This window comes from Cyprinodon tularosa, unplaced genomic scaffold (assembly GCF_016077235.1).
Source record: "Cyprinodon tularosa strain WSP-4 unplaced genomic scaffold, ASM1607723v1 ctg64, whole genome shotgun sequence".
In the NCBI taxonomy this organism is placed as follows: Eukaryota; Metazoa; Chordata; class Actinopteri; order Cyprinodontiformes; family Cyprinodontidae; genus Cyprinodon; species Cyprinodon tularosa.
The window spans coordinates 1,215,090-1,236,502 of NW_024039385.1; the positions used below are offsets into that span (position 1 = coordinate 1,215,090).

General features: G+C 40.2%; 1 protein-coding gene and 1 long non-coding RNA gene across 3 annotated transcripts in view; both read left to right on the forward strand.

The window, feature by feature from the left end:
• tdrd6 (tudor domain containing 6) overlaps positions 1-20,182 on the forward strand; it is a 31,899-nt gene extending 11,717 nt beyond the window's left edge. Inside the window, exons 2-13 of one of the 2 annotated variants that reach the window (XM_038308541.1) lie at positions 1,425-6,609; positions 6,670-6,993; positions 7,144-7,217; positions 7,317-7,376; positions 7,475-7,520; positions 7,855-7,922; positions 9,571-9,625; positions 9,767-9,834; positions 14,824-14,875; positions 14,971-15,056; positions 15,176-15,253; positions 20,086-20,182. In XM_038308541.1, the coding sequence (XP_038164469.1) occupies positions 1,500-6,609; positions 6,670-6,993; positions 7,144-7,217; positions 7,317-7,376; positions 7,475-7,520; positions 7,855-7,922; positions 9,571-9,625; positions 9,767-9,834; positions 14,824-14,875; positions 14,971-15,056; positions 15,176-15,253; positions 20,086-20,112 (6,048 nt within the window). In that variant the 5' untranslated portion in view covers positions 1,425-1,499 and the 3' untranslated portion in view covers positions 20,113-20,182. Of the gene's footprint in view, positions 1-1,424; positions 6,994-7,143; positions 7,218-7,316; positions 7,377-7,474; positions 7,521-7,854; positions 7,923-9,570; positions 9,626-9,766; positions 9,835-14,823; positions 14,876-14,970; positions 15,057-15,175; positions 15,254-20,085 lie in introns of both variants that reach the window. The other variant, XM_038308540.1, reaches the window with a different exon arrangement.
• A 590-nt stretch (positions 20,183-20,772) lies between these two features.
• On the forward strand, positions 20,773-21,158 carry LOC119798880. Its single transcript, XR_005282774.1, has 3 exons — positions 20,773-20,818; positions 20,909-20,972; positions 21,087-21,158. It is a non-coding gene; the product is annotated as an uncharacterized LOC119798880 (long non-coding RNA).
• Positions 21,159-21,413: the final 255 nt, after the last annotated feature.

Below are 21,413 nucleotides of genomic sequence, written 5' to 3' on the forward strand. Positions count from 1 at the left end.
GATTGATATGGTGTTTTTAAATGGCAATATATCAGCATATGAAGATATTGGGATATTTTAATGTATCAATATTTTTTCCCTCGCCTTTAGAAGTTTTTAAGTCTGTAAAAAGGAAGTTTTTGAGGAAGAAGAAGTAGTATTTTTTTTTTTAGACTTTAGAAACTCAGAAGCTGTTCAAATATGGGGTTAAATATCGGTGGGGTGGCCGATGTCCGATATTCAGTTTTAAAGGAATAGTACACCCAAAACATGATTAGCCTTCATTTTCTACTCACCCCCATGCTGAACAACACTTCTTGCTGTCTGCTGTCTGCTGACATTCAAATAATGGAGGTCTATGGTGCCCGAGACAGAAAAGTCCACAAAAAACGTGTCAATATTCCTCCATACTGCAGACAGCAAGAAGCCTCCCAGATCTCCAGATGCATTTGAGATATCAAAAAAGTACTCCAGAGTGTTGTTCAGCATGGGGGTGAGTAGAAAATGAAGGCTAATCATGTTTTGGGTGTACTATTCCTTTAAGGCCGATACAGGCCGATACAGACAGGGGGCCGATTATATCGTGCATCCCTGGCTGATACTTATGACAACACCGATATATCATGCATCCCTAGTATGTACATAGTTTCAATTCTATCTAGCCACCCACCCAGAAAAAAAATTAGCAAAATGCAAGAGTGCTAATAATGATTCCCAGACATCTAAACTGTTAAGCTAATGGCATGGTGGATGGACAGAAAGATGGATGGTTAGAGGTATGTGTCGATGGATGATGGATACATGGATGGATGAATGACGGACGGATGGATGGTATTTGAATAAAGGATGGATACACTGATTGACTGATGGATGGATGGTGGTTGAATGATGGATGGATGGTGGATGAATGAATGGTTTCCATTTAAGCAGAGTCAGTGATTATTAACCTTCGAAATCAGCTAAAATTATTGATTTACTGATTTTTACTCTATTTGTTCTTTAACTCTTGTAGGTTTCTTATATTCCAATTTCAAGTCAGTCTCAGCTGTGAGTCTCACTCTACATCTGTTTCTGAGTTGGCTTGATCAGCTATTTCTAAGTCTTGCTGAATTAAAAATAGACAAAGATATGTTGAATGTAATAATAGCATCTCCGGTAAATGTGGAGAAATATTTTATTGCATGTTACATATCCCAATAAATCTGTTCCACCTTGCCAGGCCAAAGTTGGTGAGGATATGTCCACACCAGTCCTTCAAAAAGTAATCTAGATTTCCCATAAACTTGATCATAACTATATATAAAACATAAGTATAAGTTATGTCCCTCTTTAGAAATACTGTTGAGAAATATTTCCGATATTCATTCTACATGTTGAAAGAGTTTGATTTTCTTTATTCTTGTCACAATTTCCTTTTTTTTTTTTTCTTGTTTTTTTTTTATCAGGTAATATCCAATACCTGCACACGAGGACTGAGAGGCAGAAGTCATGAGCATCTGCCAATCAGAAAAACTGCCACAATGTCTGAAATTCCTGAACTTCCCACAAGAGGATCGGATGTAAACGTTGTTGTAACCAGAGTTCATTTGCATCCCTTATGTGCGCTGGTGGAGTTCTGGGGAAAGTTTAGCCAGCAGAGAGCAATAGATTATGAGATTCTGGCTGAGGAAATTCAGTCCCATGGAGCCCCATTTAAAGATCTGGAGGGAAATCCTGGTGACCAGTGTTTAGTTCAAGTGGACACTACTTGGTACAGAGCACGCATTGTGTCAAGAGATGGCTCCAAATACAGCGTCTTCCTCATCGACAGAGGCATGACGTACACTGCCACCACAAGCAAGCTAGCATGGGGTAAAAAGGAACATTTCCTCCTGCACCCTGAAGTGGAGTTATGCATACTAGCTAATGTGTTACCACGTTCGTCTGAGAATAGATGGTCCCCAGTGGCTCTCGAATTCCTGAAATCGTTTACTGGAAAGTTGGTGGATGCACATGTGCAAGACGTGCTGGTTCCAGACAGAATGTTTCTTCTGGACATCCCTTGCATATCCAAACAGATGTGTGAGATGGGATTTGCCAAGAAGTTGGCTCCAGTAACCTTTAAGGACTTTCTGCTTATGTCACTGAAATCCGTTAGCGGAGCTGAAGTGCTGGCAGAGGTCCAGCAACAATTTGTGGGATCTGGAGAGCGGCTCCTGAAACAGGAACTATTCATGTACCCAGAGTTGTTACAGGGAACCGTGGAGACTGTCATTGTTACCGAAGTAACAAATCCTCAACAGATTTTTTGCATGTTGAAAGTTTTTTCTCACGAAATTAAAAAGCTAACAGAGCAGATTACTCAGGATCTTGAGGAAAAAGTATCCAGCTGCATTATATGCCCTGACATGGTTGGTTATCCATGTGCAGCCAAAGGAAGAGATGGTAGGTGGTACCGCTCTGTGATACAGCAGGTTTTCCCAGCAAATAAAGTGGTGGAGGTGTTAAATGTTGACTACGGAGCCAAGCAGTTTGTGCAGATGGAAAATGTGAGGCCACTGGCTCCAGAGTTCCTCAGGATGCCAGTTATCACCTACATTTGCTCCCTCCATGGAATCCTTGACAAAGAAATGGGATGGACCATTGGTGAAATTGACTACCTCAATTCACTCCTGCTCTACAAAACAATGATAGCCAAGTTTGAACGCCAAAGCATCTCTGACAAAGTATACCATGTCACACTCTTTGATGATAACAATATAAACATAAACGGCTTGTTTGGATCCAAAGAAAACGTTCTCCTTAAGTGTGGGAAAGCATGTGGATATTATTCCCTGCCAAGTGTAGCTCTTAGCCCTCGGCCCTTAGCCCAGCCAGAGAGAAGAATGTCACCTCTTGAGCAGTCTGTCGAACAGAAAAAGATCACACTTTTAGATAAGCTTCCTTTTGAAGATCTTGCACTTAACTCTTCACATCTGGCACTGGTGCAGCATGTATCCAGTCCATCTGAGTTCTGGATCCAAACCGAAAACTACAGAACAGAACTGGAAGAACTGTTGGATAGCCTCTACCAGCTGTACCAGGATTCAGCAAATACCCACATTGTGAAAAATCCAGCTCCTGGGCTCTACTGTGTAGCTCAGGCTCATGATGGTGAATATTACAGAGCCACTGTGACAGAAGTCGGTGAGACGCAAATCAAAGTGTTCTTTGTTGATTATGGCAACACAGAAGTGGTTGAGAAGAGTAAGATCAAGATCCTTTCTCCTGAGTTCAAAAGGATGCCACAGCTGGGTCTGAAATGTACCCTGGCCGGTGTCAGACCACAAGGCAGGAAATGGAGTCAAAGTGCTTTAGATTATTTCGTCAGGGCCGTCACAGATAAAACACTCGAGGTGCATGTGGTAGGAAAAAGTAGTGATGGCTATGTTGTCACGCTAAGAGATCCTAACACACAGGGTGAGCAAGATGTTGGAGCACAGTTGTCCTGCAATGGGCTCGCAGAAAGAACAGACGCTCGTAGAAAACCTATAGTTGAAGTTGGGGTGAGGCCTTTGGACATATCTACAGCACAGCTGACTGGCTCGGGAGTCCCAGTGCAGAAGGAGGGGGAAAAGTCTGTAAAGCCTACGTTTGATCTTCACAACAATAAGAGAAGGGTTGACACTTTTAAGGAGCAAATCTTTCCCATCGGAAGTGTTCTTGATGTCAATGTCTCTTTCATTGATAGTCCAAATGACTTCTGGTGCCAGCTGGTTCAGAGCTCTGGGCCTTTGAGATTGCTTATGCACAACATGCAGGCCTATTATGCACACAGTGAGTTTGAGCCAGGAGTTGATATTACCTGTGTGGCCCGTCACCCTGAGGATGGAATGTGGTACAGAGCTTTAATCATTTACAAGCATCAAACCCCTCAGGTGGATGTAATGTTTGTTGACTATGGGCAGACTGCGACAGTTTCTCTCTTTGACCTAAGAACGATAAATTCAGACTTCCTAGCTCTTCCTGGTCAAGCATTTCGATGCAGTCTGTATAACCCTGTCAGTCCAGCTTCTGCAATAAACGAGTGGAATTGCAAAGCAAAGGAACGGTTCCAGAGCTTTGCTCAAGGTGCGGCCTCCGACTTCATCATTTTGAAGTGCACCATTTATGCCTTCATGTACACCGAGCAGAGGGTTCTTCACAACATTGTGGATCTAGAGACTCCGTTTGAGAGCATCAGCACCAGTTTAGCCAACCTAGCCACAGGTATTCCACCTAATAAAGCCACTGGGACATCTTTCCGTCTGGACACCTACTATTATTCAACACATAACATCAAAACTGGCACGGATGAAGAAGTCACAGTGATGTTCTCTAACAGCATCAGCGAATTCTACTGCCATCTTGATAAGAATGCTGATGTGATGAAAAACCTCACAATGAGGGTGAACTCCCTCTGCCATCAGCTTGTGAAGGCAAAGGTTCCAGCGATCTTTGGTACCTTGTGCTTTGCTAGATACACTGATGGACAATGGTACAGGGCTCAGATCAAAGGCACTACACCAAAACCTCTAGTTCACTTCGTGGATTATGGGGATACTTTGGAGGTGGAGAAATCTGACCTGCTTCCAGTCCCCAAAGAGGCCAATGACATCATGTCTGTTCCCGTCCAAGCCGTCTTGTGTGCTCTGTCTGATCTTCCTGCTGATGTTCCCAGAGAAGTAAATGAATGGTTTGACAAAAATGCAACAGAACAGCAATTCCGTGCCTTGATTGTGGCTAGAGAAGCTGATGGCAAATTACTGGTAGAGCTCTACCATGGCAACACCCAGATTAATGCAAAGATAAAGAAAACCTTTCAGATTGAGATGCAAGAAGAGCAGATTGTCTACCGGAGTAGGAAGCTGTATGAGACTGCAGCAATGCGTGCACCAAAGATGGAGAGGACTTTTTCAAACCAAGAAGTGGACAATGGGGAGTTTGATCAGACCCTGAAAAAGACCAACACCTCCACTCCAAAGCCTTCAAGCCAAAACAAGATGGCTGGTCGGAAGCACTCATCCGCTAACAGAGGCCTTTACACGCCTCCACATCAAAGAAAACATAACAGCGTGACTCTAAATGGTTCTGGGGATTGTAATGCCAGAATGAAACCCAGGAAAGAAATTCTCCTCCCTGAAACTGAACAGTTAGTTTCCGAATCAGACACAAAATCCCAAGAGGAAAACGCAGCAGAGAAAATCCCCAAGCTTTCAGACCTTCCCCCTAAAAGCATCGCTTCTGGTACAGCTGTGGACGTTTATGTGTCACATTGCAACAGCCCTCTGAGCTTCTTTGTTCAGTACATCAACAAAGAGGATGAACTGTTTTCTTTGGTGGAGAAGTTGAATGAACCAGAATCAATGTCAAAAGCCAACATTATTGAAGACGTGCATCCAGGCGATCTTCTTAAGGCAGAGTTTGTTGATGATGGGTCTTGGTACCGAGCAGTTGTTAAAGAAACTCAAGAGAATGCAACAGCTCTTGTCGAGTTTATAGACTTTGGAAACACAGCAGTTATTCCCTTTTCCAAAATGGAAAAACTCCCCAAGTCTCATCTGCTCTTGCCAGCTTATAGCACACACTGCATGCTGAGTGATGCTGCAGTTCTTGGACAAGAGAAGGCCCTGGACCCGAACGTCATGGCTGCCTTTAAAGAAGACATCGGTACCTGTGGAGAGAAGGTGTTTAAGTGTTTGTTCATCAGGCAAGTGAGATCTGTGTGGGAGGTTAGGCTGGAGGACAGTGGCATGGACATTGTGTGTAAATTATCAACGCAGGACACTGAGACGACGAAAAAGAAACCAGTGAATGAGCAGGAAACGCAGCTTGTTGATCAGAGTCAAGAGAAAAATGAGTCTGAAACACCAGCACTGCTCCCTTGCACTCCGGGCTACCCATTTCATAAAGAGATGCTAGTAGGCCAGCAGCTAGAGGTCTACATCATGAGTGTCAACGAAGATTCAACCTTTTGGTGTCAATCTGCTGATTCCCAGGAACTCTCTAAGGTAACGTCAGATGTATCAGAGGTTTGGGATACAGCCGATACATACTCTACTCCAAATGCTCTTTCTCTTGGAATGTCATGTCTTGCTTTATTTGCTGATGATCAGCTTTGGTACCGTGCTGAAGTTGTTGATAAAAATGAAGATAAAGTTTCTGTCCTTTTTGTGGACTATGGTAACACGTCACAGGTCAGCATCAAGGATATCAGAGCGATGCCACCTGCCCTACTGGAAGTTCCACCCCAGGCATTCCTATGCGAGCTCGAAGGTTTTGACTCGTCAATCGGATCTTGGAGCGATGGAGCCGCAAATGAATTGTTCTCAATTACAGAAGACAAGTTGTTACGGCTCACTGTCACCAGAGTGAGAAGAACAAAAGGGAAACTGAAGTGTGTGGTAGAGTTGGAGTCTGAAGGCCAGGCAATAAACAGAGCCATGCAGTCCTGCTGGAAGTGTTTCACACCAGCAGATGTGCCGGATTCAGGCAGATCAACTGTGTCAATTAGACCACAACAGCAACTTGACTCAACCAACTCTGTAGAGGATGATCTTGATGTGCTAGTTGCTAGTAATGCTGCTTGCACAGAACACAGCCTTGAGGATGTTGGAGCCTTTCCTCAGGGGATTTCAGTCTTAGAGTTGGTCAGTAGTCCAAAATGCAGTCGGTGTTCTGAAGACTCCAACGAAGAGCAGGATTCCAGTGAAGGAGCCAGCATCCTCCCTGCTGCCACCATGCCTCCTAAAGACGATTTACCCTCTGATAGTGGCATAGAGGAAGCCTTGCAGGTTTCACTTGAACTCAGAGATGACCAAGATGTTCTGGGCTCAATGGTCACTGAGCAAGATGCAGAGGAGGAAGATGTCTCAGTGTTTCAAGCTGAAAAGCCAGATGATGAATCTATGCAGAGGGCCGAGGCTGAAGAGGGTCCAGATGACCTGGAGACCGAAACTGGTGATGAAGGAACGGATTTTACTTCCACCTGCAGCTTGGACATGGATCCTGTTAATGGTAAGTTACTCGTCAGCTTTTCATCAATCAGCTTTTGATTAAAAAAGTAAATAAAATACACACTAGTAACTTTGCTAATAAAAAAAAAAGGTGTTTGTTCTTCCGTTATAATTAGAAGCCATGTGATCTGTTTTCCTCTCAATGATCCAGCTGTGCTGACTGGGGAAGAAAATGCTGCTACCTTACAGGCTGACTCAATGATCTGTGCATCAGAATCAAATATGGTAAATTGAGATTTTATTCTAGTTACAGTAAGTTTGATGTAAACTCTGATATCATGTGGAGAATGCCAAACATCAATTGGTTGATGTTCTTCTTTTAAGGATAGTCAGGAAGATGTTCTCAGAAAGACGGGAGATCCAATATTGGAATCATCAAAAGAGGTAGATCCAAGCTGATGGATTTTGAAGTTTGCTGTGATCTTTGAGGATTTTCCATTTGACCTGTTTTCTGTTTCAATTTGTTTTTCTGACCCTACCAGGCTCAACCAGTTCCCTCCTCACTAACAGTTGCAGTGCAGTTGCATGGTAAGTCATTCTGTCTTTTTATCATGTCACCCGAAAGTGCTTGCTTCTTTGAAACGTAACGTAACAGTTCTGAATTTTTCACTTTAATATTGTGTCTTGCTTCAGTTAGTAATTAAGTTACATTAAAATCATATTTACTCTATTGCCACAATTTGCACAAATGGATGTGATGCTTTAAATTTCTCACATAGGTATAACGACTCATTTGAGGTGTTAAAATGTAAACAGTGGCTGAATTAAACAATAATAAAAACACTTGAAGTCATAGTGAGGGTAGATAGAAATATTTCCTTTTTATGAATTAACTGAACAAAGGGAAGTTTAATTTTATCAGAGCAGGACATTGAGGCTGGAGATGAGACCCTACACGAGGAGCAGATGTGTGGTTCCACAGATGTCAAGGTAATGTCACAGAAACAAGGGCTGATGATAGCACTTGGAGATTAATCACGTTTTGTTTATGATGATTTCATTATTTTGGAAATCTTTTTGTTCTTGCATTTATTATCCTAACCAATAGACTAGCGAATAGTGTGATAGTGTGTTTTGATTTTATTTATTTGTTCTTGTGAAACATGATGGTTTTACAGCATTTTTCACAGCTGAATCCTGTTGCCCTTTAAATTAGGATCGCCTAACCCCTTGCTCACACTGGCTCCGGTGCAGTTACCGAGCCGACGGAGACCGCAACTCCCGCACATCCCCTCTCTCACCGCCCTTTTGACTACGGTGCGGCTCCGGCAACAGGTCCGGAGATTTAACAGAAGTTCACTTGAGTTCACCTAACTTCACGCGATAACACGGCCCAAATAAAGGATTTTTGCAAGAGCTTGTTGCGGAGGGCTCCGGCACGCCGCAAGGATAGCTTTCTTGCGGAAATTTCTGCAGCGCCGGCGTGTCTCGGTAACCGCAGCCGGATAGCTCAGCAGCCGGTGAGAGAGGTTTACGTCTTTTTAATGACTTGGAATCACAGCGGCGCCGCACCCACCGCACCGCAACGGTAAGACCGGAGTCGGTGTGAGCCTGGGGTAATAGAGGGGTTGGATTGAAATCAAAGCTTGTTTTTAAAAGCTATATATGTCATTGGTCAATTAAAAAATAATTAATCAGATTTGGTAAGAAGAAAATTAAGGTTAGATTATCGGGTAATATTGCCCGACCTGAGTTTATATTTGTATAACCTTTTTTTTCTTTATTTAAAGGTATTATGGAGGATTTTTACACATGAAAAAAAAAAAAAAGCTGCCCAATCTACTTGGAAATAAAATTCACATGCACAACCCTGTACCCGCTCCCAATAGGGAATGCCTATTAAGCGCGTGCGAGAGCGTGCACCAGCCCATTTCTCCTCATGCACACTCTGTTTAAAAGTTTTTCTCATAGCTCATACAAGCTTACTGCGCCCAAACGTCCACCTTAACCTCTAAATCCCTCAATCGCTATATAGATCAGAGACTATATAGATGATCCAATTGATTTGTGTTGCTATTTTTTTTAAAGTTAATATTTCTTCAAGTTGTAATAATCCTAAAAAAAATCACAAAGTCTAGATAATACAAACAGACCGAAAAAAAAAGCATGCAGTTTTACTAAAATGCTGTCAAAGTGTCCGTCAGCAAAATTATTTTTTTCTTTTTTTTTTTTTTTTGCAGACAAGCATCTGAAAGTGTTACTGTGTATTTAACCTCAGTTCTTACCAGAGTTGTTTGTGTTCATTTTAGCTGGTTTTTCTAGTTCAGACCTGGTTATAAGCATAGTCCAAAAATCCTCAACTGCATTGGGATCATACCAGGAGTCCTGATGTCCTGCAACTTTATACCAGGCACAACTAGATTTAGTGCATTTGGCACTCTTTTTAGTTAATTGGGGAGAAAGGGACATTTAACTATTTTGTGTAGATTCACACCAAACAGACGCAACCAACCTCTACCTCTGTATTCTGTGATGTAGTTCCACCCTGGAGAGGATGTGGTTTGAAAAAATAAAACCAATGCTAGTGACATTAAACCTTAGACAAACGTTTATGTCTGTGTCTACAAATGTGTTTCAGAGTGACCTGACAGGTGAAGGGGCTGGTTCTGCTCAGCATTTGGACAAAGGACCAGGTTTGTTTACACATCTTCAGATTATCTATGCGGGGTATTAAAGATAATTCATGTTGCTTTTGAAGCCGACCTTATCTGGATCCAGTATTTAAACCCTGAAGGCCCCAGCACCCAAATCTCTTCATCTTAATCTGTTTGCAGAGCTGCTAAATCAAACTGCAGCAAGCATAAGTGAGGAACAAACCTGCACGGCTCGCTCTGCAGAAAGGGTAAATGCACATTACAAGCAGAACATTCTTACTTCACTTACTTGGCATGTGCAACAGGTAGTGTGCCTGAACTCTCTGTTGGGTAATACTGTTTAGTGCAATGTATCGGCAGCTAATGTGAGGAAATTTCCTCACATTAGGCACCAGTGTTCACTTAATATTGCCTCTAAAGTGTTGGTGTTGCAAAACATACGTTTTTACTCTAACAGAAACCTAAAGCATCTTCATTCACTTTGCATTTAAAGAATATTTTTCAGGTTTGAGTCCAATTAATCAATCCTGAATATTTCTTCAAATGTATTTACAGTCATATAAAAAAGTTTGGGCACCCCTGAATAATCTCCTGTTTGATTCTCCTCTGGAGATTCATCATGGGCTCCTCAAAACAACTCTCAAATGATCTGAAAACAAAGATTGTTCAACATAGTCGTTCAGGGGAAGAATACAAAAAGTTTTCTCATAGATTTAATCTCTCAGTTTCAACTGTGAGGAACATACAGGGTTTCCGGGGGTCATTAAAAATAATTAAAAGTCATTTAATAATTATTCTTTAAATTAAGGCCTGATTTGGGATTAAAATTCACTAAATGGGATTATTGTGGCATTTAAAATGCTTTATCCCAATCCCAGACTTGCATAACATTGAACATTTGTGGGATGATTTGAAGCAGGCTGTCCGTGCTCGGCGACCATCAAACTTGACTGAACTGGAATTGTTTTGGAAAGATGAATGGTCAAAAATCCCTTCATCCAGGAACTTCGATATGCACATTTATACAGGAAGCGACTAGAGGCTGTTTTTGCAAAAGGAGGATCTGCTAAATATTAATGTCTCTTTTTTTGCTGTGGTTAGGGCTGCAACTAAAGATTATTTTAAAAATCGATGAATCGGACGATTATTTTTTCGATTAATCGATGAATCGGACAAAAAATATTTTTTATATTAACCTCTTTATTCCAAAATAAACATTTTAGACAGAACAAACAAGCACACAAGTACAGGTTGCTCATTAACTGTACTGGTGCAATATGAAAAATAAATGTTTGTGTTAAAACTACGCAAACTTACATGAGAAATGTAGCTGTACTTCCACAAAATATAGGGTACTTTGTTTCATAAAGCGCAAAAAAAGACATTTTTGTTTTTAAAAGCCCCTAAGGGGTTCAAACAATAGGCCCCCCCATTTCAACAAATGAGTTTTTTTTAGACTAGAAGAGTTCTGCCTTTTAAGACAGGAAAGTATAGCAGTTAAAGTTGCTACTTGAGAAAATACTGAACCATAGAGATAAAAATAGCCCTGTGATTCAAATTATAAATTGTATTTGGAATAAAAATGAGAGAACTAGGGGTGCTAAAAAACACATCCTCCAAAGACAGATATTTACATGGGAATGTGGCAGATAATTAATTGACATATTACTGATCTTGCTGGATTTTATTCTGCTTTACTTCCATAAATTGCAGGATCTTCTTTACTTTATCTTCACCAGAAGATTTAAACTTTAAAAGCCTTGCCCTCATAATTTGCAAGTTAATTTTCTTTATAAAGTAATTGTAAACGCTGCTTAAGTTAATTCAAATGAAATTAAAAGTAAAATAAGTAGCCAACCTTATCACTGTCTGTAACCTACTAACACGGTAAGGAAAGCATCAGATGAGCTACCTGAGAAACTAACGTTACGTTTCCCCACTTTAAAACCAAACAAACATGGTGGTTCCGTGCCATGTTAATTTCTTTTGAAAAAAGTTGCATGTTATCACTTTTTTCGCTTTACAAAGCGCAGGCTATTTTAATTATTGTGATCAATTTGCGCCGCGCTTCATTTGCAGTCTGGACGCTGAGGCTCTGACTGCAGAGCTGAGAGGGACTCCTGCGGGAGTGGGGGGAGGCGCCCCACGGCAGAGTAGGAACGATGCATGCTTTCACGTAAGAGTCTCCAAAAGCCGCCAGGGACACCGAAAAAAGTCGCCAGATTTGTCGCTAGTCGCTTTTTTGAAAAATAGTCGCTGGAGGGGTCTGAAAAGTCGCTGAGTTGGCAACACTGCACCTGCAGAGCTGACTCGCTCTGCCATTTTTTTTTTCTTCCTCTTTCAGTCAAGAGGCAGTGATGACGGCGCGGCGGATGACGCAATAATCGCGCGACACAACTAATCGATGATGAAATTCGTTGCCAACGCTTTTAAAAGTAGAATTTTATCGATTTTATCGATTCGTTGTTGCAGCCCTAGCTGTGGTGCCCAAATTTTTGCACTTGTTGAATTTTGTTTTAATGCATACTGCACATTTTCTTTTAGTCCAATAGTGTTGGTTCAATAATCACACTGCTGACGTTTGTATCCACACTTTAATGGTCGCCATTAACAGTTAACAGCCTGCACTCCCGCGCTCATCACTCAACTCCATGAAGAAGGAAAAACAGATCTAGCCCCGCCTCCCATTCCTTACATCTCATACATGCACAGTCTGCTACTTACAACTTAACAAATAGGCCTCAATTCAATATTGAAATATTGCTGCGTCCATCAGTTATTAGATATATCAAACTGAAATAGACGTTGCAAAAACCCAAATGTTCAGAAATAACAATTAGATTAATAAGGGGTGCCCAGACTTTTTTATATGACTGTATTTCATCTCCTAATTGGTTTATTGTTTGAACTTCTCCAAATCCCTAATGCTACGTTCTCACCGGACGAAGCAGGCGCAGCAGAAGCAAGTTCACATGCAAAGTAAATGGTTGACGCGCGTCAAGGCCTAGCAAAAGGTCCCGCAGCGCGTTTTGAGCAGCAGGCGCAGCGGATCTGAGCAGCTGAAGCAGCGTGTCGGGAGCGTTTAAGCATCTGACGTGCGTGACGCTCTGCTAACGCGCTGCTGCTCGAGATGGAAAAATTTAACTTCTGCTGCTTGACGCACCGCATTAACCAATCAGAGAAGCTGATCTGGGAGCTGGCGGGGAGACAGACACATCGCTGATGATACAGAGCGCTGTGATCGCTCCTCTGAAGCAGTTTATTAACGTCTAAATTAACTTAAAAAGCTGAAACCTGCCGACAGAATATGTTGGCTTTTATTATCCTGGTTATTTAGATGAAAAACACCTACCTGCTGCCGCGGTGAACCGCGAGGAGGCGATCGGGCCAGAGGCTGCTGATGAAGGGATTCCTACTAGAGACTGACATTTTTTCAGGAATCCCATGGGTCACGGGATTCCCGTGGGATTCCCGTGGGATGGGAGTCAGTATTAGTAATGATCACGTGATTGGGACGGTACAGGATTAAACATTAATGGGAGCAGACGGGAGCGGGAGCAAACCAATAATAACAAAAAAAAAAAAACTAGGATCGATGTAGGGCTGGGCGATAATTCAATAACGATATATATCGATCGATAGACGTGTGGCGCAATAGAAAAAAAGAGAGTCGATAGAAGTTCGATAAAAAAGAAACGCAGTTTTCCTTCCTTCTCATTGTAGCCTAGCATGTAGGTTTATGCTAGTCACTGCTTCCTCCCAACCAATCACAATCGCGGACCCAGGCATGCCGTCACCAAGCGCCGCCCTCTCAAACTACAACACAGAGCACATGAAGATGTCGCAGCAAGGAGAGGCGGAGGAAATTGTTCTAAAGAAGGGTTTCTGTAGTTCGGCAGTATTTCGGTCATGGCAAGTCGGACCAAAAACAAACCACAGTCATCTGTAAAATGTGTCGGGAACCAATGAAAACGAAGTCTGATAACACAACCAACTTTTTTTTTATCATCTCAGCCGCTCACACCCGCAGGAGTACGAACTGTGTAGGCCCCGACGCGGCTCTCCTCCGAGGAATCTTTGGGAATTTTGGGAAAATATATATATATTTTCAGTTCTAGGCAGTTTCCCACGTAGTTCTAACAATTGAGATAAAAATGCTGAGGGGCCAGAAACTTCAAAGTAATAACTCAGGTTAAAGCAGGAAACGGGGGTGGCGGTGGGGGGGCATTTATTTATTTGTTATTTTTATTTCGGTCACTTTTCTGGTCACTTTAGTTTATTCTTTGTCAGTATTTAATGACATAACTCAGGTCTCTTAAGTTATTTTTCTTTAAAACAATTCTGTTATGGTTAAAAAAGTTGGTTAAATAAAGATTTAATTAGAAGTCTGTGTTTGTGTTTTTTATTAAAATTAAATCATTTAGCAATATTATAAAAAGTCCAGGCAGAGCTGCACATAAAATATGGTTTCAAATCTTTTCAATAATTATCGATATCGATCAATATGCATTTTTTTTTAATCGATAAGCTTTTTTTCTATATCGCCCAGCCCTAGATCGATGCCAAAAAATAAAATAAAATAGAAAGGAAAAAAAAATCCAGTACTGGCGCGGCGCCCCCATTTTGTAGTTTTTTTCCTTGAAGCCTACACTATAATGCACATCAAAAAAAAAAAAAAAAAAAAACAAGAATGGCAGTGGTGCAGGAGCGGGAGTCATTCTGAATGGGAGCGGGAGTAATTTCACCAGGAGTGGGACGGGACAGGATTTAGATTTCTACTCTGGCCCGGGATCTGGACGGGACACAATTTTTTTCTGTGGGAGTGGGATGGGACAGGAGTGAAAATCCACTCCCGTGTCAGTCTCTGATTCCTACTGACCGCGCACCGCTGGTATGTGGGGGTCTGAGCGGCTCCGACAGAAATAATATTGGAAGGTGGGATTGTAATCTGGATGAACTGGCTGCAATGATTAAGTTTTCAGGTGGACTTTCTCACTTAAAAACATATTAAAACTACTTTATTCCCACTGATCACAGCAAATATAACTGCAAGGCAAAGAAAGGATAGAGTAGCTCCGCCCAACGCGCGTCAGACACACTTTTGCACCGCGCAGCCAGAGCAGCAAAGCTGCTTCAGCCGCGCGTCAGAACTAAACTGGTACAAGCAGCAAAAATGAAGCAGCACATGTGTGAACGTAGCATTACAGGTGATTGTCATTCTGTTATTGTTGTTTTAGGATGAGGATCCAGATTATTTGGCCTGCTCCTTGGAGGAGACCTGTCCAAAAGGTAGCACTCTTCAGATTTTTGTTTTCCTCTCTTTGCTGCTTGTCATAATAAACCTTAAACTTAAAGTGAACTCTTACACTTTTTTCTTTGCTCAGGTGATTCAATCTGCGATGAAAAGATAAGTGAAATAACAGACCACCTGAGCCATGTGATGGAACAGGAAATAACACCTGTTGTCTCTGTAAGTTTCAATATGACAGGACTTAATGTAAATACCAAACAGAATTGAAGCTTTCTTGTCCAGTGACGAGTCTGTCAGATAATTTCAATAACAGCCATTGTTTTATTTTTTTATTCAAGGTTTCTGAAACAGATGTTTGTCCATTAAGAGAAGATTATGTGTGTGATGGAAGAGAACCAGCTGAAGAGTCAGATGAGGTAAACGCTGTGCTTCTCGACGGCCCCTTGCAAAAGTGTTAATACTTGAACTTTATCAGCAATTGGTTACATTTGAGCTGCAGGCTTATCAGAGGAGTTTAAGTCATAGACTGACACAGAGGACTGCATAAGTGAAGGACAAAAAGATTCATGTTCAAGTTTTTTGTTTTGATTAAAATCAGAAAAGTTTGCAATGGATTTCCACATGCTCAGAGACGTCTCTTGGTTATTTCTCTAAATAATGCTCTCCTCGTCCAGCTGTCCATATGTGAATGGTTGGCTATGATGCATGTCTCGGCATAAAGGGCTGTTATTCTCAAAAAGTCACCATTACCCTGACAACCTGGCAGATGCGTTCATTTTTTGTGACTGATGTGAGCTTTTTTTCTGAGCCAATTAGGCTGATCATTATAGAAACAGCGACGGAAACTGTGTTGTTAAACACATTTACCTCCTTGCTTGCACACATTGTGGAAGCGCTGTGAAGAGGTGAACCCTGCACTGTTAAGACCGTCAGCTCCCTGAACATATTGTCAGCTTAGCAACTTTGTTGTTATATTTAGTGACTTTTCCACCACTCTAGCAGCTGTTTTTTTTTTCAGAAAAGCGACTAGTGACAAAACTAACAACCATTTCCTTTCTTGTGGGAGACTCGTGAAAGCAGTTAGGTTTAGTGTCTTCCCTTCCCTCCTAAAATTCCTGACAGCAAGTCAGATGCTGCAGCCCATTTTTGCAGTCAGAGGAGTGCGACTCTCATGTCAATGAAATTTTCATCAATCTTGAGCTTTAAACAGTATATTTAATCACTTTCTGTCTTGCCCATGTTTACCTATAATAGGCAAATTATGTGATGATGTCATTTAGCAGACTGCGGTCCAGATCTGGACCAAACCTTGTTTCAAACATTTATAAATTACTGCATGTTGTCCGACGGCAGGGTCTTATTTCACTTGCGCCGCTTCTCCTGTTTGTATGGTAAAGCCCTCCGGGACCAGGCTGCACGTGATGCCAATTAGCCAATCAGCTGTGTCGGTCAGGGCTGCTGCCGCTGCTACTTTTAGACACTGCAGGCAAATCTTAGGCAAGCCGGGCGATGGGAAGGAAGGAGAAGATGAGAAAAAGTGAAAGAGAGTGTGGACTGCTGGAAGAACCGCAATAGACTAGAGAAAGAAAAGTGAAATGATGCTCAAAGATGACCCTGCACATTTAGACTATGTTTGGCTCAACCTGCTGCTGTGAAGCAGGATTCTCCACCATGAACCGAATCAAAAATAAATATGGATCCAGGCTCAAAATGAGCACCTTGATATGTGCTTTAGAATGGCTTTGTCTCCATTCAAACCCAGGTTGAAAGCCTTGCAGGGCAGCATAAAGCCCACTGTGAACATTAAGCCAGAAGAAAGACAAATAAAATAAACAGTTCAGGTGTTTTATGAGATATGTAAATCAGGAAATTGTCTATATACTATACTTCTAAACTTCTATACTTCAAAAAACACTTTAGATTTTTTTTTTTATTCAATGTATAACATGGATGCATTAAAACATAATTTTATTTTAGTGTTAAATTTTGTTTAAAGTAACAGATTGTAATTAAAAATGTCTCTGGACCTTTACTGGTTGATGATTATTATTATTCGGACCCCACTGATTTTTAATTGGTTACCCCTGGTCTAGATCATCCAGCCCTTTCAGGAATTTATTTACTGTGACCTTTGAAAACTTGGAAATATCTTCAGAACAAAGGGGAGTGTGCCTCAGGGATGTTGAATGCAGGGATGTCCACCAGAGCAGGCTGTAGAGGAGTGATGTTCACTGATGAATCTAGGTTCCAGTTGTTTTGTGCAGATGGTTCTGGCGATGCGTGGGTGAACGGTTTGCAATGCAAATGTTATGCCCTGGGTTGCCCGTGGAGGTGGTGGCATTAAGGTGTGGTCAAGCATCTCACAGACATCGTACACACCATTGCACTTGATTGAAGGGAACATTAATGCACAAAAATATCGGAACAGATTCTCACCCCAATTGTTCTCACCTCAGACAGACATACATGTCCCTCAATAGAGCATCTTTGGGGTGTTCTCCATAGGGGTGACAGTGCAGCTCGGTGTGGCACAACAGGAGGAAGGGAACAACATTCACAGGCCACCTTAGAGAATAAGTGTGAAGAAGTGTTGCTCTGAGACAATCAACTGGCGGACACACAAGATCCAGAGAAATGTAATTCCTTATTCTGACCCCTAACATGTTCAAAGGACAGTCAATCTGCTACAAATGGACAAACCACAATATTAGCAATGCGTATATGACCATCAGTAATTACTGGGAATATATTTTGAGTTTCTCTACATAAAGTGTAACTGCAAATGTTAATGAAACTCTTATATTTGATATGAGGTTGTTATTTTTTTGTTTAGTTAAATTTTAGATGTTATATTTTGTTTAATAAAATTAATTAAAGTTAATTTGCATTTTAATTGAAAACATTATAATTGACTAAATAAATCACTGTTTAAATTCAAAAACCGTATTTCCTACTCTGAATAAATAATTATACACGCGCATAAAGACATATGTTTACTGTTTTTCATACATCTATTTATTTTTCTTAAGGGACCATATTTATTCTGCCTGAAGTGTTTAATCTTATTTTTGTTTTGTTTTTTACCTTTTGTTATTTAATCATCGAAATTCTACTATGTAAACATTGAATCCACATGTAGAAGGCCAGTTCAAGCTTCCTTTTTACCAAACCATTTCTCTTTCATTAGTATTTATGTGAATGACTATTTCTACTTCTCCTAAAGTAGAAATATATTTTTAAGTAGATTTACTCGTTTTAGCGACTTAACCTCTGCGCATCACAGTATCTGAAAACAAAGGCAAATAAAGGCCTATGCACGCTGTTGTTCACCACTTTTCCTACATAAAACATCTCTGTTTTACTATATTAGATCTAATGCTGACACGTCTTTATTATGCCAGATCCCTATCCCTTACCAATGCTGCGGTTATGGTGATAGTTTTCTTGTAGACTTAGAAATGTTCTCATTTAATTAGCTAATTCTGCAGCCAGTTCTTACCAGTCTGTTAGGATTCATGCAGACATTCTTCTCTATCTGCCCAGTGGCTTTACTCAGCTTTTCATGCTAACTGTTCTGCTGCACTTCTTGCTCTGAATATATCAACTTTTTTTCCCCCTGCATCCTCTTAGAGACACTCTGCCTCTCTCTCTCTCTCCATGATGTGACTTGGACTCCAGTCAGCTAGAGAGTTGGCTAAATAACTTTGAATTAGATAACTTTTATTGTCCTTTTGTACAGACAGAGTGTATACAAAACAGAATTTTCATAAAGTGCAGCAGTGATCAAATGTAAACAGTGTGGGTGAAAAAACATTGTGGAAAAAGAAAACAAAAGGTGGGGTGGAGACTGAGGGCTGACCTGAGGACGGCAGAGGGAGATTTCAGGAAAACAAACCAAACGACTGCGTTATTAGGGTCTCATATAGCCTGCTGTTAAATTTAATAATACTGAAAGTAGGGTTGTCAAAAGTATCGATACTCAAAAAAGTATTGACACTGAAACGTTGTATCCGGATACAATACTCATTTTCAAAAGTATCGATACAGTGCTACCACCAGTGGCACCTAAGCAGACATTCATCTAAAGTGCAGAATAGAGGACAATGCACTTTCTGAACACTGTGATTGAATAATTCTGTGCACTTTTCAGTTTCAATTTTAATTTTGTAAGTTTTTTATCAAGCTTGCTTAATACTGTGCACAGCAAACAACCTCAAAATATTGTTCTTATTGTTTATTGTATGCATTTATTATATTTTAATTATTAATCAAAATATTTCTCTTGAAATTTGGAGTTTTTATTCTTGTGGTATCGAGTATCGAATATTTTCCTTAGTATCGGTTTCGAGTTGAAAAGTTTAGTATCGTGACAACCCCAACTGAAAGATAAAGTATCTTATTTGTACATGGATTTTTATTAGCTAAAATAGAATTACAATCTCATAAGTTTGCATTTATATAAGAGAAGGCAGTTAATTACCTACATTTTTTAACATCTTACTAATTAATAGAAATTAAAATATAGGCATATATAAATAATGGATATGTTAAGTCTTGAATTTTGTTTCTTTTTCACAGTGACACTCTTTGGGTCTTTTACTTGAAAAACGTTGATACCGTAATGTAGGATTGTCACGATACTAAACGTTTCAACTGAATACCGATACTAAGTAAAATATTCGATACTCGATACCACAAGAATAAAAACAAAGACTCTAAAATTCAACAGAAATATTTTCATTACTAAAAAATACAAGAAATAAATAAAAAACAATAAGAACAATATTTTAAGGTTGTATGCTGTGCACAAAATTAAGCAAGCTTGATTAAAAAAAAACTTACAAAATTAAAATTAAGTGTTCCTTCCTTGGCTATGGTTTGCAGACTTAACAATGACACTAGCCAAACCAGTTAAACAAAAATAATTCTCAGCAGCTGCACCTGTTACAAAAAAAGTCTGAAACTGAAAAATGCACAGAATTATTCAATCACAGTGTTCAGAAAGTGCATATTCCACTATTCTGCACTTTAGATGGCTGTATCGATACTTTCAAAAATGAGTATTGTATCTGGATACGACATTTCAGTATCGTTACTTTTTTGAGTATCGATACTTTTGACAACCCTGCCGTAATGTGAAGAATGTGAAAAAGTTAAATTAATCTGTAATTATTGACTTATTACTTGTTTTTGAAGACATTTGGTGGTTGTTTGCTTTACAAAAAATGTGTTTGTTGTTAAATTACAGGTCCAGGAAGAATCCTCTGGTGAGTAATAACTCTAATCGCAATGATAAATGATAGTTAAGGCCACGTAAACAAGAGGGCTAATCTGTTAGGCAATTTTATAAGGAAAGCATCTGTATTAGCAAGAGTATCATTTAAAAGTTTGATTGGATCTAATAACTCCTTAGTAGCATAATTTTACTTAACTTTCTACAGTCATGGAAGATGTAATTTGCTGTATATAGACAAATATCCTCCACTTTGTTTTATGAACATTTAAGTGATTATTTTCCATGAAATTCAACATTTGTCTCACTGCTAAAATGCAGGGATTGGACTTTCTTAATGAATAACCCAGGTTCCTAAACGACTTGGTTAGGAAAGGTTTTTCTTTTTTCCCATCCAGAAAGTGCTGCTGAAACAGCAGATGTCCCCAAGCATGATGAGCTGCCATGTCCTCCCAGTCTGGAGAAGGTATTCAACTTATATGTCCAGCTTATTGTTTCCTGTTGCATTTTATTCCTCTGATCTGTGATGCATCTCTGAGCTGTTTTTGCCATCCTGTGTTTCAGGACATCCTAACATTTGAAGACCCCACCTCTATCAGTTATGGTTATTATCTTTCTTATTTCTTTCTTTGAGTATTTTAATGATGGTTAAGCACATTTTGGACCCCATTTTATTTTCCTTTGTTGCTATCTTTTCCCTCCTGCAGTGTCACCAGCTGATATAGAGCCACAAATCCACACAGATGTGGTAACGGATGTCAGATTTTATTTCATTTTCCCACTATTAAGCTACAAATGCATTTATCTCTGAGTAAATCCTGATTCTGCCCCATTTCAGAGCGACATGGTGGAAGAGTTGACATGTTTGATCAGAGAGTTCAGCTTGGATGATGTCTCTGAAGGTATCACGACGCTCCAAATGCATTATTGTAAAGTACTGCTGGTATCAGATGTTTAAATCTCTTAACGTATTAAATTGATATATATAATTATTCAGATCTTTCCTTTTCCTACAGGATCTGAGAAGCTACCTGAACTGGACACGGAAGACGATAAGTCTGAGGAAATTCCTTCACCGCTGAACAGGGTGAACAGATCTGAGAAATGTCCTTTTACTCTCAAAGCTTGTCTTTAATCTTTATATTCTGCCAATAGATTTACTGATGGGGTTGAGCTGTGAAGGAAAAGCCTTATCTGAACTAATTAAAAAAATTTTCTGCCAGGACTCTGTTCTCACAGCGGAATCATCATCGTCTGCAGAGAACAGTTTTGGTAAGCTGTTCTCTATTTTCCCATCATGTCTGTTGAATCCATTGGAAGATATTTTGCTACTAGGGAATGTA